The 19,498-nt window shown below is 36.6% G+C and overlaps 1 protein-coding gene across 3 annotated transcripts in view; it reads right to left on the bottom strand.

Annotated features, from left to right (window-relative positions):
- The window catches only part of slc20a2 (solute carrier family 20 member 2), a 40,286-nt gene that overhangs the window by 15,613 nt on the left and 5,175 nt on the right, over positions 1-19,498 (bottom strand). For 2 of the 3 annotated variants that reach the window (XM_077223326.1, XM_077223328.1), the window contains exons 2-8: positions 9,186-9,743; positions 8,620-8,760; positions 7,672-7,757; positions 5,363-5,459; positions 5,016-5,135; positions 2,550-2,759; positions 1,853-2,462 (exon numbers count right to left, since the gene is read on the bottom strand). In XM_077223326.1, the coding sequence (XP_077079441.1) occupies positions 1,853-2,462; positions 2,550-2,759; positions 5,016-5,135; positions 5,363-5,459; positions 7,672-7,757; positions 8,620-8,760; positions 9,186-9,474 (1,553 nt within the window). In that variant the 5' untranslated portion in view covers positions 9,475-9,743. Of the gene's footprint in view, positions 1-1,852; positions 2,463-2,549; positions 2,760-5,015; positions 5,136-5,362; positions 5,460-7,671; positions 7,758-8,619; positions 8,761-9,185; positions 9,744-11,012; positions 11,356-19,498 lie in introns of those variants that run through there. The other variant, XM_077223327.1, reaches the window with a different exon arrangement.

Genomic DNA, 19,498 nt, shown 5'->3' with positions numbered 1-19,498 from the left:
TTTTATATGTTTGTACACACACACACACACACACACACACACACACACACTACAGGTCAAAAGTTTAGAAACATTACTATTTTTTTATGCTTTTGGAAAAAAAAGTCACTTATGCTCATCAATTCAGCATTTATTTGATTAAAAAAAAGCTGAATTTTTTTCATCATTATTCCAGTCTTCAGTATCACATGATCCATCAGAAATAATTTTAATATGTTGATTTATCAAATTTGTAAACAGTTGTGCTGCTTAATATTTTTTTAGAACCTGTGATACTTTTTTTTATTCTTTGATGAATAATAAGTTTAAAAAAAGAACAACATTTATTTAAAATAGAAGCACAGCTGTTTCCAACATTGATAATAACTGAGTATCAAATCAGCATATTAGAATGATTTCTGAAAGATCATGTGACACTGAAGACTGGAGTAATGATGCTGATGAAAACTCACAGAAAAAAATTCTATTTTAAATTAAAATAAAATAAAAACATTATTTTAAATTGTAATAATATTTCACAATATTACAGTTTTTCCTGTATTTTTGATTAAAAAATATAAATGCAGGCTTGATGAGCATAAGAGACTTCTTTCAAAAACATTAAAAATAGTAATGTTTCCAAACTTTTGAGCGGTACTCTCTACAGACCCGCCGCTATGGGCAGGCCATAGGGGGCCGGGGCCGCCGCAAAAAATGCTTGTGCCCCCCACTTGAGGCACAGATAATTTAATTTAAATTTAATTTTAATATTATCATAGTTGCTAATTTTGTGTTGCATTAATTTTGCGTTCTTTATCATTAAAATATTAAAAAAATAAAGAAACAATGGTGTGATTTAGTTTGATTGATGGGAATCTACACTGCAACAGCCTATCACGGCCTTACAAAAGAACTTTAGGCTACGTACGTGACATACACCCACTGATCTATATAGAATCAGTCTATATAGAATCAGTGCATACAACTAAGCCGCTCAACAGTTACCGCGCATTTTTGAAAGCTGTTTCAAAATGAGTTTTCGCCGGCTTACTCGCTTCAGTTCCTTCCGAGTGAAATGATACTTTGATGAGGAGGTTCTGCTCGGAGAAACGCTTCCTCCCGCTGTACTGGGACTGGAGAGATGACAGCGCTGCCTCCACTCAAAGTATCTGTGCGAGTGTATTTGCGTGCGTGTGAATGTGTGTGTGTGTGTGTGTGTGTGTGTGTCATGGCAATGCATATCCCTCTGTTGACTGCTTTAAAATGCAATGTTTGAGAGATGCTTCTGTGTTACATCTAATATGTTGTGTAGGCAAGTGTTTTATGGTTATTCATAACATTGCTTCTGTGTAATGTGGTGTAGGCTAGGCTACCTGGTCATATTGGTTATACACTATGTTTAACGTGATGATTACGTGCTGCGCGACTAGAGTTGATTATTATAAATATACATACTGTAGGCTAATAATATTTGCCCCCCCATACATTTCATATGCCCCCCTTAAGACTGAGGTCTGGCGACGGGTCTGACTCTCTATATATAAGATGTTAACCGTTTAAGTTATTAAGCAGCTGAAGTTAGCCTAAACACATTGCCACATCTCAAGTCTTAACAGTCTGGGTATGTGCCAAATCAACTGTAGAGCTGTGAACCAGATCTGTGGCACTCAACTGAGGGCTGGCTCTCAGGACACACTAATGCTGTGGAATGTGAGAAACTATGCAAATACAGTCTTATTCTGAACTCACTAATCACAAGGCATACCAAAAAGAAAAAATACTCAAAAGAAAACACTTAAGTTTCTCAGAGGCATACTGAAACTAGAAAAAAGAATCTTGGTTTTGAAACTAAAAACTACATCAAGTGGCATACCTGACATCATTCCCCCCGTGAGCAAACGATCCGAAACAGGCGGTGAGGATTTGCAGGAAGTGGAAGAGCAGGTAGACTTGAGCATTGTCCTTCTCTTCCTTTTCCTCATCAATGCAGTCCTCCAGCACACCTTCAGCAGGGGCAAGGGGCTCCCTTTTATCGGCTGCCAACTTCACATCCACATCGCCTTCCTCTGCTTCAATCTCGGCCTCTGCGACCGCGTTACAGTAGCTGGAGTAGCTGTCATACCGCAATCGCTTCTTGGAATAGAAGACGCTGTCGCCCACTAGCTTCTCGCTGTCCTCTGGAGGAGGGGCGCTGGACTCCGACCGTATCAGGGGTTGCATCGGCATGCCGCAGATGGCCGCTGTGTAGCACGTGTAGCTGTTGTTGCGGCGAAGGTGACGGTAGTTGTTGTCAGTACGCGAGGCGCTGCGCTCGTCCTCCAGGCGGCCCAGGTGGATCTTGTGTAGGAGGTCCTTGTAAAGACCAGAGTCCTTGTGAACAGTGTGATAGACCTGGCCGTCGCTGCGCATGTGTCCGTCAAAGCTGAATCCCCCATTGGAAACGGGTGACTTGAGGCAGCCGTTGGTCATGGAGTTGGTACGACCTGACATGGAAAAAAAACGAAATAAACAAACATTTTAGGTCGGTGCAGGACATTTTTTTCATAAAATAAGCACATCCTTTCACGTACCATACACTCTGCCGTTGGGCAGAACAGTGCCTCCATTAGCCAGGCTGTTCAGCTCCCCTGTGGACTCTTCTGTCAAGGGCAGCACAGCATCGTTGCTGTTTTTCGCACCTGGGAGCTCTTTAAACACGGGGGCTTCCTCTTCCTCCTCCGGAATTTTATCCAAACTCTCATCAGAGATGCGGGAAAGAGCATGCTCTTTCTTCAGGCGACCTATTTAGGGGGGAAAAAGTAGGAAATGATTTAAAAGAAAGGTATCAAAATTAGGTAGGGAGGCACAATACTGTATATTGGTTATTGAGTTTTTTAATGATCCAGATCGTATCCATATTGGATATTTGTTTTGCATGCTCATTTCCCTTATTGTTAAATTTACATTACCTTTGTAATCATCTAACACTCACTGAAAGTTACTGTATTTTTAAACTTTTAAGGTTTTTTTATCATCTGAAACATGCTGTAACTAATATCTCAAAGCAACTTATATAATGCACATCAAGCACGCAAAACATTTACATTTGTGCTGAATGAGAAAGGTATGCAAGCCCAAGTTTATTTGTATAGCGCATATCCCAAATGCTGGTAGTTGCAGTTTTGCTTTAAATAAATTTGTCTAGGCTTGTCATTTATAATACATGTTGATTAGAATGAATGTCTCTTTAATTTATTTGTTTAATACTAAATAGTTTTCATTCCTTTTCTATTCTGAATACCGTTAAATGTAAATGTAAATTTGTTGTGGAGTAAGGGGAACTAAAATGCAAGTATATAGTGTCTATAATGTTTGTAAAAAAGTTTTTACCACCAGTATTTTACATTATTTCTGAATGTTATAATAAAATGTGGATTATATACCGATGTGACTTATCTGTGGTGTTTTTTCCTCTTAATGCAATTTTAACCAGGTGTGACAGTTTTTTTCATACTGAACATTATAATGTACCATTTAAAAGATTTATTTTAGTTTTACGGTTTTATTTCAAATGTGCACTACCATTCAAAGGTTTGGGGTCAGCAAGATTAATATTATTACAAAGATATGATTACAACTTAAAATAACTGTTTACTATTTTTAAAATATATTTAAAATGTATATTCCTAAGATATCAAAGGTGATCATGATCACGTGATCCTTCAGGAATCGTTGCTGATTTGGTGCTCAAGAATCATTTGTTATAATTATAATTTTGTTCAAAACATTGTGCTGCTTAATATTTTTGTGTAAATCATGATACAGTTTTTCAGAATTCTTTAAAAAGTGACAGTAAAGACACTTATAATGTTACAAAATATTTATATTTCAAATAAATGCTGCTATTTTGAACGTTTCTATTCATAAATTTAATGTATCATAGTTGAATAAAAGTAAAGTTCTTTCAAAAAACAAAAAACGTACTGATCCCAAACGTTTTAATGGTAGTCTATTTAGACAAAATCATATAGAATATTCGCTTATTGGCATCGGCCAGAATTTTAATATCAGTGCATCCCTAATCAACAGAAATGTTCTTTGCCAAACAGACGGGGAAGGGGGAGTAGGCAAGCTTTGTGAAACTGGTGAAAAGCTGAAAATTAAAAGCAGCATTTACAAGATTACAGTGAGAAAAACGAGCAAGCAAACATAATCACTGATAAACATGGATAATCCATCCGTGAAAAACTGTGATATCGGTATGATTACAAACTGGCTCTTTTAAATCGAGCAGTGATAATTAACAACAAGCACTTTATATTAGTGCCCCTCATATTTAATGCCAATTTGCTCTTTACTCATATATAGAATTGATCCTTCTCAAAAGCTTAATAAATCAGATTTTTACATATGATCTCACATGGGAAACCACACTATGAAATAGACCCTTGATCTGAAAACAAATTCAATAAAGCATGCATCAATTCAGCAAAGCGCTGATCCTTGAGTGAAAGCAGTGCTTTAACATTACATTTCATTAGTGATTCATTTCATTGAGGCACTTCTCTCAATCAAAACATGTGGGCAGCCAATCTTGCATTGAGAAAGGTACAGCGACTGCCCAAGGTCCGTGTGACTCATCTGAAAAAATTGTGTTGTTTTCAAATAAACAGCTTCAGTTTATTTGCTTTTCATCAATTGAACGCAACGTGAGCCCACAAGCCAGAGCCAGCAAAAGAGAGCCTTTACATTACAGAGCGCCCCAGCAGAGCAGCAGATGTTAGGCAATTCCTTCCCCTCCTGATCTGGTGAAGAAACCTCATGCTGAGTCACATCTTTGACTTTTTCCAAAGCTGGATTAGAAATAACATCTAACTTAATGGCCAGATGTCAAGTGCACAAACATGTGGAACACACAATTTCTGCAAATGTAGTTAGTAATTGTCCTCAGATAATTGATTCCTAATCGGAAAAAGGAATTTAGTACAAACGGAACAGAGATCTAACACAGATGCTTAAAGCCACTAGTCAGTGGGAGTGAAAAGGACAGTACGTACTTGCTATTTTTCTTCTCATCCAGGGGCAAACAAAAAACCAGACTACACCGGCACATACTACAGCGCCAGCCAAAGTAATGAGGCCAATAGCCCAGACGGGGAGCATCTCCAAGCCCAGTACTGCACAAAAAAGAAAGAGCATGACACGGTCACACACATAATTAAACTTTGCTGTGAGATTTATAAACAATCAAGTGAATATATTCTGAAAGAAAATGCATTTTTCGTGGAAAGTCATCTCAAGACAATGTGGCCTATTTAAATGACAATTATTCAATGACAACAACCAAACTCAAGGCAGATCAAGGACGTCTGTAGGGTGAATGTGCCATAATTTCAATACTTACAGGGAGCGCCAGTGTACATGATGGAGAAGGTGTTGATTCCTATGGTCGTAGCGTAGAAGAGGGGTAAAGCGCGGAGACCGTTGGGAACAGGGTCATCCTGTAATGGACAGATCGCAGAAAGAGCTTCAACTCTATATAAAACTACACAGATATTATGAATAAAGACAAAACATTTCCAAAGTTACATTTATTGCTCATTTATTTTGTTTATACATAAAGTGCCTGCCATTCTTAAATAAAAAGTAGATGCTATACGTTGCAGCTTAAAATAACTACTCCATTATCGGTCACAATTTAAGAGTAGCACATTTAAATCAGTGTTATAGTATTATTTATTTAGTATTACAATAATAATTAATATTTTGAATGAGCTTTTATTTTTATATATTTAGTTTTTATTTATATTTTGTTGTGATTTTGTCAATATTATTTTTTGTTCTATTCAGCTTCAATTTCTTTCTTTCTAGTTTTCGTAATTTTAGTACTTCAAGCTTAAACTTATTTTAGTTCTTTGCCATATCAACATCTCTATTTCTATCTAATATTTTTATTTTATTTTATTTCAGCTTTATTCCAATTAGTTATTCCAATTAGCTTTAGTCAACAATAACAACACTGATTTAAATACTCTCTTAAAGGGATAGTTAACCCAGAAAATGAATATTTGATTATTGTTTATTTAACAGACAGAATGTCCAAGCTGCTCTTTTCCATACAATGTAATTTGGGTTAAGCATCAAAACTACAAAAAAAGAAGAAAAGAAAAACCCAAAAAGAGCCTGTCTATTTCTGAGCTTTGCAGAGAAGAACATTTTGAGTTTTAGCTGCACGAATCTGGATAAATTGAGAATCACTTTTTTATTTTTATTTTATAGAGATCATGATTATCCCACTACTCTAATTATGAATGATTCAATGACTTCACTCGTTTACTGAATGAATCAGCGTTTTTGAACAAATCTCTTGAATAAATAATTAAACGGCAAATAAATATTTGAACAGTCATTTGTTTACACCTAGTGGTGTAACATTGAATGAATGAATGAATGAGGCATTTTATATAGCGCTTTCATATGTACTACTCTACACCCAAAGCGCTTTACAACCATGTCGGGGTCTCTCCTCAGCCACAACCACAATCCACATTTAAAATCCCCTTCCACTCACTACACATCTACATATTGTTCGTCAAAAACACCAGAAGGTCAACTTAATCTGCAGCGAGTGCTGAGCACTTTTTGATGACAATGTTTTCAGCTCTGACCGATGTGCTATGTATGGTCAAATATGTCGTTGCACATACCAATGCAGCCCGGCCACGCTGTATACTGGATAAGCTAACAAAAACAAACCACGTCAGTTACGTTATCATCATGTCTCGCGCTCCAAAAACCACACCAAAAATAAATTTTGACGAATATTCAAATTTTTATTTGACAGTCCTAATGGACAGAATGATTAATCATGTGGCTCTATTTTCTGTGTATATTCAAAAAATAAATGTTTACCTTAAAAACTAAGAAACTTTAAGAAATACATCTCTATAGTTCCTCACACAAAGCAATCACATGGCTTCAGAAAACATTCAATATAGCATGCAAGTAGCATGGACAACTTTTATAGTTAGTTTTTTTTATATTATGAATTTGTCTTTTCGGAGCTTGGCATTACTGTATATTGCATTGTACTTGCATTATACAGAAAATAGCTGCTTAGTCATTCTGCTAAGCATCTCCTGCTATTTTTCACAGAAGAAAAGTCATACAGATTTGGAACAACAGGCTGGTGAGTAAAATATTAATTTTAATTTTTAGGTGAACTGTTCCTTTAAACCACTGTGCTTATGTAGCCACAGGTAAGAATGCATTTCCCAGCTCCTAACTCTTTAAGGCTTAAATATTTAAGTGTTTACAGAAGCAGAGCCTACATCAGGCACACATTTAAAAGATGAACTGCTGTCGACTGTAAAGCAGTTCCTGTGCCATCACAGATGAGCTATTGTCAAATCAATCTAAACAGCCACAGGCACAGTTACTTGGAAATAGCTGAATGCATGTTAAACAGTAAATATAATGAGAACATGTGAGGTCTTATAAGCACTGGTGATGGACCGGTACATAACGCTGAAGGACTGGGAGAAGGCCTCTACTGCACTTTAATATTATATTGCATGTGTGAATCAAAAGCTAAAAACACTTAGAGCACCTTGATCAAATTACTATTTTTTTGTTTTACGTCAAAATTTGTCAAAACAAGACCAATGAAGTAGGGTGATATAAGACAGGTGTAATAGTCGACCCATAACTCACCTTGTTAAGAATTAAATATCTGATGATGAAGAAGAGCAGGCCAGACATCAGGCCAGACAGCAGAGGGGAGATGAACCATGAGGCAACTGCATCAAATAAACAGCAATTACTAAATCAATAGCTTTTCAATATAATGATGCATTACGCAGCTAGAGGCGCAAAGGCCAACAGCCAACATTACATTAATTACAGATCTCAGTTACAAGAATATTGACAGCAAAAATTTGATAATTTACTCCAGAGAAACAATAAATAAACACATACAATACTGTTCAAACATTTGAGGTTGGTATTTTAAGGAATATTTGAGTTTTTTTTCATGTTTATCATGAAAGAAGTCCCTTACACTCACAAAGGCTGGATTTATGTGATCAATATTGTGAAATGTTATTGTTTTCTATTTGAATACATTTTCAAATGTAATTTATTCCTGATGGTAATGCTGCAATTTCAGCATCATTACTCCAGTCTTCAGTGTCACATGATCCTTCAGAAATCATTCTAATATGCTGATTTGCTGCTCAAGAAACATTTCTAATCATTATCATTTTTGAAAACAGTTGTACTACATAATAGTTTTTGTGGAAACCATGATAATTCTTTTCACGATTCATTGATAAATAGCATTTGAAATATAAATCTAAACTAAATATAAATATAAACATAAACGTCTTAACTATCATGTCCTATTAATGCATCCTTGCTAAAATGAAGAATTGCTTTTAAAAAATAAAATCTTACTAACACTACATGTTTAAACAGTGTAGCATAGCATTAAGTAAAAAAACAGAGCAGTACACTAAAACTGGAATTAGACAGCAGAAACAGAAAAGGTAAAAGGCTGACCTTAAGCACTCAGTTGCATCAAAGCAAAGAACAAAAATGTTTGATGGCTATCAAATAACTACCATAGTATGATAAATAATGATTTCATAATGGATTTTTTACCAATTTTGACTAACTGCATCCACTGTACTCCTTTAGTGCCAATAGCAACCATGGAGAAGCCAATAGTAGATCCCACAATGCAATGAGTTCCAGAAATGGGCAACTTCAGAAAAGAGGCAATGAGCTGCCAAGCCGCAGACCCTGAAAGAGACGGGAATTTGAGTTTGAGGTGGAGCAAAAAAAAGTCTTTCAGCCATATGTTCTCTGTCCTTCTGTCTTCAATACAGTCTCTGGATGGGATACTGTTAAAATTGTTACAGTATATCTTTCCCTACCAAATGGCATTAAAGAACTCCCAAAGACATGTTTGATTTCATTTCACAACTTCTTTTAAACCATCTAGGCAATGTTCTAACTTTGAGCTTTACATTTCTAGATTAAAATGTTTCCCATAAATCAGGCATCGGCTAATTCACTCTATTACAACTCACTATACACTACATGTAATCATACCTCCCAGAACCTGGCAGCCTACGAAGAATAAACAAATGCCTCGCTAAGCTTCTCCATCATTAATCTTTAAAATGACACACTGAGGTTTCAACTTTCAACAAACCATTACTTACCGACCATGGCGCTGACCTCTCCAGCCATCAGTACCGGCACAGTTTCATTGTATAAAGTAACATCTATAATTCCCTTCCGAATGGTTTCCCCGACTTTGGCACCAAGGAGCATGGAGCCCAGGGTCTCAAATATGGACGCCAGGATACAGGCCTGACGTAACGTCACCACTCCTGACCCGACCGCTGTGCCAAACGAGTTTGCCACATCATTGGCCCCCACTGAAAACGCCAGGATGAAGGCAATAATGAAGCCAAGCACGACCATCCACAGGTACGAATCTGTTTCCATCTTGGATTTTGTTCACGCAAAGCTTACAAATGAATCCCAAACAAACAATTACAAAGAACTGGAGTAAGCTGCTGTACTACGAAGGAAATTCTCCTTTGCTCGTTTCTTTTTTCTCCCAACTTTTCCCAGGTTAAAAGAGTTCTTGGGGGAGAGGTACACTGCTAACTAAGCCGTTTAACCTCAGTCTGTAGAGTGCTGAGCAGTGTAGGCAGGAGAGAGCATTCCATTGTTTGGCCCTCTAAGTGTCCTGTCCACAAAGACGCCTTCAGCTGTCAAAACAAGAGAGACAAGGACATCATTACACAGTATTCAGATATTAAATACATTTTTTATAATATAAAATATTTGATACCATAGACATTTCATAATTCTAGCCAATATAAAAGAAAAAACTAATACTAGCCTAACTATATAAAAAACTCAAGCTTTCTGAAGACATGTAAACAGTGATAAAATAAGAACAAATTAAATAATTACAAGCAATAGGATAAAAAAACTACAATAGAACAGACAACTAAAATAGATCTACCTGAAAAACTTCAAGCACCAAATTACAAATGCTAGATAAATTGTAAAAAGTAATCAAATGTATAAAAAAACACTGTTTGGTTTTCACTTTTTAAACTAAATATACATTTGTTCTTATTAAAGCTACAAAAAATGATTCAATCAAGAGCAGTGAGTGATTTTCTCTCTTTTGTTGTTTCATTAACATGAATGACAGACAGCAGTAATATTCGGATGCTCTCACTTTAAGAGCTTCCCGGATCCAATATACTGTTACACATGCGTTTCCTATCTCAACTGTGTACGTTCACTTAAGGCATGAATGACTGTATTTACTAGTATACTTGCAAAGACAAGTATTTTGACATACAAGTGTTTGTATTTAACCATTCAAGGCCAATAAAGCGGAAAAATAACAGACAGCGCTGAGAAACAGACTCTCAGAGAGTGCGCGCATATAGCGAAATGAGTTCCGTTTAGCTGCATATTGCGCCTCAATGGTTTAAAATCACTTGTTTTTAAACCACAATGCTTAAAAACTCATGCAAACTTAAGCTTTCATGACATGCATGCAGCACAGCAACGTCACATGAGCATAATCGCGATAGAGACGATAGTGCAAAAGCACACCAGATTGTGTAACAGGGTTGAATATTTGCAATTCAGAAAGGGCTAGCTAGTTAGGAACTTATGTTAGTTTGTAGCTATTCTCCATAGATTTAAGAAAAATATTTGTTTGTTAATTTTTCCCCCTCACAATATTTTGAGTAACGGCTGAATGTTGAGTGTAAATACAGAACAATTTGTGTAATAATTGAGAAAATTAAACAAGAATTTACTTGTCTTCCTGCCATGCTGTAAAAAATGTAGAGAAAATGTTACATTGTTTGGAATAAGGGGGAAAATCATGTGGTAACAGGATTAATAATCAGAAATTCGTTTGACTACAATGAATTGAATATTTCAACAGATTGTGACATATTACATAATAGCATTACATAAAACAGTAAGAAAACCACTTGAGCACTTACATTAACTGACCACCTTACACTACGACACCAAGGGCGAAGCGTTCAGAGGTGACCAAGACACACAGTGTACGTCCATAACAGAATGTAACAGCGCAGTAAGCACTGCAAAACAATCACTCGTGCTTCACACCTCCTCTCTGCTTCTTGGCTTCGTTTCAGGTTTGAGTCTCCCACCGAGGCAAGCAGTACAGAGAGTCGTGCTCCAGCTGCACTGTGCAACACTGCGGAGTCACAGCCCCTAATACCCGCTTACAGCCTCCTCGCTTCCTGCTTTCCCTGCTCTAAGAATCTTAGCGGGTCAAACTCAGTGGAAAACGGCAGGGCTGTAAAAGGGCCACTATGTGCTTGGTGAAATCTGATCAGTCCTGTTTATCGGAACGACTGATCCCACACCACAGGGGGACAGTACAGTATTTAGAGCATCCGTCAACAGCTGATGACTGAATGGACTTTAAAGCATTACAAAGACATAGTATATGATCATGTAGTGACGTCAAAACAAACACCTGTAAAATTACAGAGCGTTCTCACCACAGGCCAGACCTGCAATGCAGAGGCTGAAAAATCACCGCTCAGAACTGATACCGAAGTCAACTCGAGGGGGGACAATGGTACATTCTTCCACTTCACTAAGCCTTTTGTTTAAAGGGAATTAAATGTAAACAGTAGGAAAGCCAGAGTAATACATGCTCAAGGTATTTACTGATTGTGTGCAAGAGTCCCATGAACAGCTATACCTCACGTATCAAACATCACATGGTTGTTGACTTTGTCACAAAAGATGGTCTGTATAGTATAGCTACAAGATTCTGGATAAATAGAGAATCTGAGTTTTTTTGGGTTTTTTTTAAAATAGAGATCCCGATTTTACCACGACTCTGAACAGACAACTAAACAAAATAACACTTAATTTACTAGAGGCTCTGACAAAATTTGAATTGTTTTAAAATAAAAAACAATTATTTTACATTGTAATATTTCATAATATTACTGTTTTGAATCAAATAAATGCAGTCTTGATGACCACATGAGACTGTTTCATTTTTTTTTATAAGTCATATACCAACCCCAAACATTTGAATGGTATATATGCACCGATACAAAATTTCTCTGCCATTACGATAGCGATTATTCAGAATAATTTCAGCCGATACTGATAGTTAGATTTTTCTTAAGGAGAAAAAAAAAATCGCTCCAAAATAATGCTGCAAACTATACAGGTAACCCTCTCATTTGGTACACTATAAGATTAGAGGTTAAACTTAACAACAGAGCCTTTATATTCAACTGCCATTTTTTTTCCAGATATAATATTTATATTCAAATTAAAGCTGAAATATTTGTATACAGCTCAGTTGCACATAAGGTAGTTTTAAAAACACGTCTTCATGGCAAATTTAATCAAACATATATATGTAATTAAAAACTAATAAACTGTGGCCACTGGATAACTTTCCTTAGGTAAATGCAACATTAAGTGATATTGTTCAGAAGCTGTTCTATTGACTTCTTTCCGTGGTTGAAACACAGATTGAGTGAATCCACAAGTCATGATACGGATTTAGGTAAGTTGTACTTTATCTTTCAACATATCTTCTGATATTCATGCATGTTTTTCGAAAAACCCGTACATCTGGCAACCCTGGCTTGAACTACGGGTGATTCATAGGATCAAATAAAGCCTGCATTAATGACGCTACTTTTTAACTGTTAAGGCGCTATTGTCTCGTTTACTTGCCCTAAATTCAACACCAGAGAGATATTCTTCACACACACAGTATGAGTTGTAGTCTGACACGTTTTTCTGCACCGTTTTGATTGACAGGATATATTTAGCTGTTTTTAAACAATCGCCCAATCGCAAAAATAATAGCTTTAACTGGCCGATACCAATTACTGGCCGATTTGTACACACATATTTACATATATATAAATTACACATAGCTATTTATTTATTGCATATCTGTTTGATTAAGTACAAAAACTCCTAGTTGTTAGTGAACTTCTAAAGAAGTTATAATAACAAGCAGCAGATGTTAGGTTTTTCACAAAAATAAAGCACTGTTGAGATATAAATGTCTCAATATAGCAGGTCTGGATTTAAAAATAGGTGCATTTTACAACTAATAATGGTTACAGCACATTTTTAGAAAATGGATGCAATGCCAAAACACTGATACTGCCATGTGGCATCAGGACAGGTGATAAAGCTGAGACAATTTTGATGAATTCTGCTGCTCTCAGATATTTGAGGTCTATTGCTTTTTAGCCCTTCAGCTCTTTAGCAATCTGTGTAACAGGTCTAGCAGTCAATTTGCTGACAACACCTGTCAAAGCCTATTTTTCATACTATTGCTGAACTTTTTATGAGTCTTTTATGAGAAGACAACCACCTTATTCAGAGATTAAATTGATATCAATAAAAATCCCAAGGTTCACCTTGTTTAAAATGTGAGAAATTTAATCAGTCTGGGACCATCCTTACATCATTTCAAGACATAGGCCTATACTTAAAAGGATAGTTCACACAAAAATTTAAATTGTCATTATTTACTCACCCTCACAATAGTTCCTAACCCGTATGACTTACCTTCTGCTAGTTTTGGTTAACACTGACTTTCATTGTATGGACACAAACACTCACTGAGACATTTCTTAAAATATCATCTTTTATCTTCCACAGAAGTCAGTCAGTCATTCAAGTTTGGATTGACAAAAGGGTGAGACGACATGACGACGCGACAGAATCTTCATTTTTGTGTGAACTATCCCTTTAAAGGCCCATTCATACAAACTACAGGTGCACAAACCCTTGTAAACTCTCTAGGCTCAACGATTTATGATGCATTTCACAGCTTCACACAGATATTTAAAAGAAATTCCATAAAATGTAAGTTATGACACCTTGGGACATTCAACACTAATAAACCCTGGGACACAAAAGATGCACTGGGAGAAGAGTATCACCAAACTAATCTGAATATTAAAAGCATTCAGCTTATACTTTGATTGTTAAACAAAGGAAGAAAGATGTGTGTGTGTGTTTATACATAAAAATAGTAATACAATCAATGCACCTAGTTAGTAGTTTCTACAATGCATTCCTCTTGACACTCTCATGCCCTGTCCAATTTATGAGGCACATACAGAACCTGTTGCATTAGACACGACACAAGAAGAAAGGTGTCTGTATAAAAATTTGTCTGTAATGACTGCAGCACTCTAAACTCTAATCAAGTGTACTCACCTTTGGCCAACGCAGTGCTCAGAGTTTCCCCCCTTTTTTGGAAAGTGGGGTCGGAAAAAGGTTCGAAAAACGAACGATGGAGAGATTAAACGTGAGGGATCATGAATGAAAGGATGGGAAAATGCTAAACTGATGTGCTGACTTATGCCAGTAAAACAGGAACAATGAGACTGGTCAATGGATTCAGACAAAGAATAGATGTGCGAACGTTGTGTAAAATGTAATATGAGGAAATGCCAGAAGGAGAGTCAGACGTGTTGCAGGACAACAGCAGTGCGATTCTCATTGAAAAACCTGTCACTGCAGTCTAGACTGCTTCTTAAAGTGAGGCAGCAGCATCACAGGCCAGCCAGCCAATCACGTGCACGCTGAGTGGGAGCGGTGGATCTGATTGGCTAACGCAGCATGGGAAGAAGGAGTGACGAGGAAGATCAAGCCAATGAGAGTGAGGAGAGAGGAAGAGGGGTGGGTGAATCCCTTGTAACAGTCAGGAAAAGGCATGCAGTTGCACCAAGGACATTCAATGGTGTACTGACTGCTGGCACCATAATATCTGCATTATGGCTCTCTAAAAGCATTTAGTATCAAATAAATACAAATTACCAAATGCAAAAGGAAATTTAATAAAGCACCACAGAGTTGTCTCTCCTCAAAGTAGAGCAGGCAAATAAGTAATATTTCAATATTAAGGGATATGCAAACTCCCATGGCAGAACAAATAAAAGGAAGTCAATGCTGTGCAGGTAATTTGAGTGGGGGAAAACATGGGTAATCTCAGGAAAACAATTCACTTATTTTTAAAAATATATAACAGAAAATCAAATAAACAAACCACATAAAGTACATCATATTGTCAAATAAGTATTAATATTATTATTATATTATTAGTTGGACAGTACAAAAAAAAATTCTAAGCTAAAAGAATAAAAGAGGTGTGTTATGCTTAGGGTTAGGGTCCTTGCACACATTCCTTTATATTTGAGGCCCCTAAAAAGGCTATTGTCTTTCAAGAAACGACGGACTGCATGATGAATGTTTCTGACAGTAATATTACTGACACTAATCTCCTCCACGGTGAACAATAAAATCACATCTGCTTTCATAATCTCATTTCGCAGGGCTCCCACACCTTTCGACCAATGATTCTGCATTATCCAATTGACTGCAAATGTCATTTCAAAAATAAACTCAGCTTAAAGGGATAGTTCACCCAATCATGTTGTTCCAACCCCGTAAGACTTTTATTCATCTTCGGTACACATTAAGATGTTTTTGATGAAATCTGAGAGCTGGCTCACTCCTTCATAGGCTGCTAGGTAATTGATATCTGCCAGCCCAGAAAAGTTAGTAAAGACATCGTTAAAATAGCCCAAGTGACTACAGTGGGTCAACCTTAAGTTTGTCAAGCGACGAGAATACTTTTTGTGCGCAAAAATAATGATTTTATTAAACTATTAATTTTAGTTGGAACAACATGAGGGTGAGTAATCACTGACAGAATTACTTTTCATTTTTGAGTGAACTATCCCTTTAACTCAAAACTAAGGAGTTTTCTGCTACCCTAGTTCAGATTCCTACATGCTCTGTGAATATTTTCAATGACCCATATAAAAATGTAATATTTATTTTTCAAATATTTCGGACTGCAATATTTATTTAAATATTTATTATTCAATAATTTTTCACACGTATATGAAATTTCAAATAGTTATAAATATATCTGACAAATATCAAAATATAAAACTTAAATATTTGTATGTTTTCTTAAAGAATGTGTGCAATAATAGCTGAAAATTATACACAGACAGACAGACAGACAGACAGACAGACAGACAGACAGACAGACAGACAGACAGACAGACAGACAGACAGACAGACAGACAGACAGACAGACAGACAGATAGATAGATAGATAGATAGATAGATAGATAGATAGATAGATAGATAGATAGATAGATAGATAGATAGATAGATAGATAGATAGATAGATAGATAGATAGATAGATAGATAGATAGATAGATAGTCTGTCTTTGTTTCTTGCAGTGTTTGGAACAATCAGTGCTTTCAGGATGATGATATCATTATCATCTCATGTGACCCCACCCATTCAGTTCACTTCTCTTGCTCTGAACAGTGAACATCAGACAAAAACAAAGCCAGAACACGTCAGGCGACTACCCCTCTCCAGCAAATCACAGACTGTCCCGCGCCGCTGACACTTGAGGGATGTCTGTAGCCCCAAGCTGACCAACTCACCCTCAGGTCATCCATCTCTCAGTCCTTAAAATAGACAAACCTCCAAACAATCATTCATCCACTGCTGAGACAGTAGCTATAGGTGACATAGCTGCAGTTATTGGAACACTCTCTCCAACAAGCACCGTCAGAAGGGAATGACAGCCTGTCAGACATTGTCATAAGCAATTCTGGGACTCGCTCTCACATCTACACAGCCCTGACTCACCGGCAGCACATCACGCAGTGTTTCAGAACACAACACTTTTATCAGCTTGTCCTGTGGCAAAGAGATACTCTAAACAAGTCTGTGCGGTTTCGGGCATCATGGGAGATAATATATGGGTGGTTTGCGAATAGAAATCCGTAAACAAACAAATGACATTCGCAGGATGCAATCTACCCAACTTCCTTCGCTTCCTTTGATAAGTTGACGAAAGATACTGAAAACCACAGAATAACAGCCAGTGTGTTTACAATGTTTACAGTGTCCATTGTGTCTGATGAAATGATATTACAAATTAGTGGTGTTTTTCATTTTTCATTAGGGATGCATTAATATTAAAATACGGGCTAATACTGATACAGAAAATTCTGACAAAAAAACCCCTTAAATCTAAAACTTAAACTAAAATCAACCACACAACATTATAATGCATGGTATATAAAATTAATATTATTAATTTAGAGATTTTGTTTTGGTAAATATTACATTATATAAAGTGTTAAATGTAAGCATTAGGAGATAATGTCAAAGCTAATGTAAATGAAAAAAAAAACCGAACATGTATGATTAAACATCCATCAATCAATACAGACAAATAAAAAAATATATATAATATAAGCCATATGATATGGCACTAAATACCATCAGGCAATTGTTCATAGCGGTGAGATGATACATTTGTTTTTTTTGATACATCAACATTTAAATAAGAATAAAAAAAAATTATTTACATTAAATAAGGAATATTCCTGCAATGTTTTAATGATTATAACATATGAATTTGAATAATATGACTAAATATTAAATTATTAAGAGGAGGTGGTCAGCTTTTATGTAAAAATTAATTAAGAAATGACTTACAGTAGAAAAAAAGTCACTTCTGAATCAAAGTGAAAATCAATGGTTTCAATCAAATCAGTTCACAGCGAATCCAAAGGTTCACAACCCTGATTGCCTTTTCAGTTTGTATGAAATTTGTGACAGGGATCCTGCATCAAAGAAGCAGTCAAAATCAGCAATGAAGCTCCACAATATTATGACCCCCGCACAGACATTGATGGTTTCAGGTGTCTGCCAATAGCTGCTTTTACACTGATAGCAGGGTGCTCACTTCCTAAACTGACCCTAGGGTGCTGGAAATAGTCGTGACACATGAGGCCGTTCAAAGAAAAGAGCAACCAGGTGTCCATTGCATGTACATATTTTACATTAACTGTAATCCATACAAAAACACCCTCACAGGAACAAAATGCACACAGACACCCTCTTGAGTGCACACCACTCCTCCTCTAGTGCCAAGCAGTAATTTGATATTTTTAGATGGCACTCTGCTGTCTGTGTGGTGTTGGCGTGAGTAATAAGTGCTTTGGTGGATGGTTTATGGAAAATATTAGCTTAGATGCTTTCATTCATGTTTCCCCGCTTGAAAGAGTTGGAAAGCTTAGGTGTTACACTGTTAAATGTCATGCAACCGCGCAGCTCGCAGTGTGATAAATGTTCAAATTAAGACCTGTGGATGGCTGAGAAATGCAGATGAAAAGGCCTCATGCTACTCATATAACTACTAATTTGTCATTAAAGACCCCATGAAATGGCTTTAACAAGTTCAGTTTTCTTTCCTATGCTGGCGAATAAGAGGTGAGGCATATCAAAGGGTCAGGGTCAGTAAGTTGTAATAATATAATATAATATATCAAGTATGCAATGGTACTTTTTTTAAACTTAAAATGCGTAATAATAAAAGTTAATTTTCATCTTTAAGGCCGTATTTAAGCTATAGTGTACTCCTAAAAGTTAACAGGCAGGCACACGGACTAAAATCCACAAAAAATGTATTTAACTCCATAAAATTACTTTTATCTATTTGTTTGTTTTTCCTTCAGCTCCGTCTGATGGGAGCTTTATTTCATTTTTTTTTTCTTGCACCCTGAAGAAGGAAAAAGCTTTCCTTTTAAAAAAAGGTCATTTCAGAGACATATTTGCCAAACTTATGTTCTAACGGCTCGGTGACAGAATGCCTACAGCAACATCTAGTGCACTAGAGGCAGCCCGTGGCTACTGCCGACCTGCCTTTCTACATTACCCTAACATGCCAACTGCCAACAGAAATTAGAACTTCAGTCACAGTGACTTTGGTAACAGATCTACATTTTATCATAAGTCAGACTAGTTTTTTGTTTTTTTTACAATGCTGCCATCTCAAGATTGAGTGACTGAACGATTCAGAGATGGCAAACATATGACAGACTTGCGCACCATTTACTGACATGTCCGAAATTTTCACCCATTACCCTAGTGTGCGAGTGGCGCAACAGTGTGATCTGGGACTGGTGCCAGTTGCCGAGGAGTGACAGCTAGACAACAACAAGCAGCCATGTATTTCCATGGGATAAAAAGAGAAAACAAACCCTAGTCAGTTCTTTACACACTATACTGGCAAAGCATAAACTCGTTTGATGTCAAAAAGGGCATGCGTACAGGATGTTTCTGTTCTTCCTCTAGTTCAGGGTGAGGCTCTGTGGATTCCTCCACCAAATATATTGGAGGGCGTAACTCAAAAACTAAGCACAACCGTGGGCATTTTAGGCATTTCATTTTGTGCCCTTGTAACAACAACCTAACTCCTAACACCACTTAACCTGGTCATAAATTGAGCCATGTGACTTCATTTAAAAACCCATTCACCTTCATGAAAGCTCAATGGAGTCAGTGACTATTTCGGTAAGCCAAGTGTTTGCCATAATGTCTTATTTAGAAACATTTCAGAATGTCGCTAT

This window comes from Siphateles boraxobius, unplaced genomic scaffold (genome assembly GCF_051911475.1).
Source record: "Siphateles boraxobius isolate OS27281-9 unplaced genomic scaffold, OSU_SipBor_1 9, whole genome shotgun sequence".
In the NCBI taxonomy this organism is placed as follows: domain Eukaryota; kingdom Metazoa; phylum Chordata; class Actinopteri; order Cypriniformes; family Leuciscidae; genus Siphateles; species Siphateles boraxobius.
This window is presented reverse-complemented; position numbering and strand designations above follow the sequence as displayed.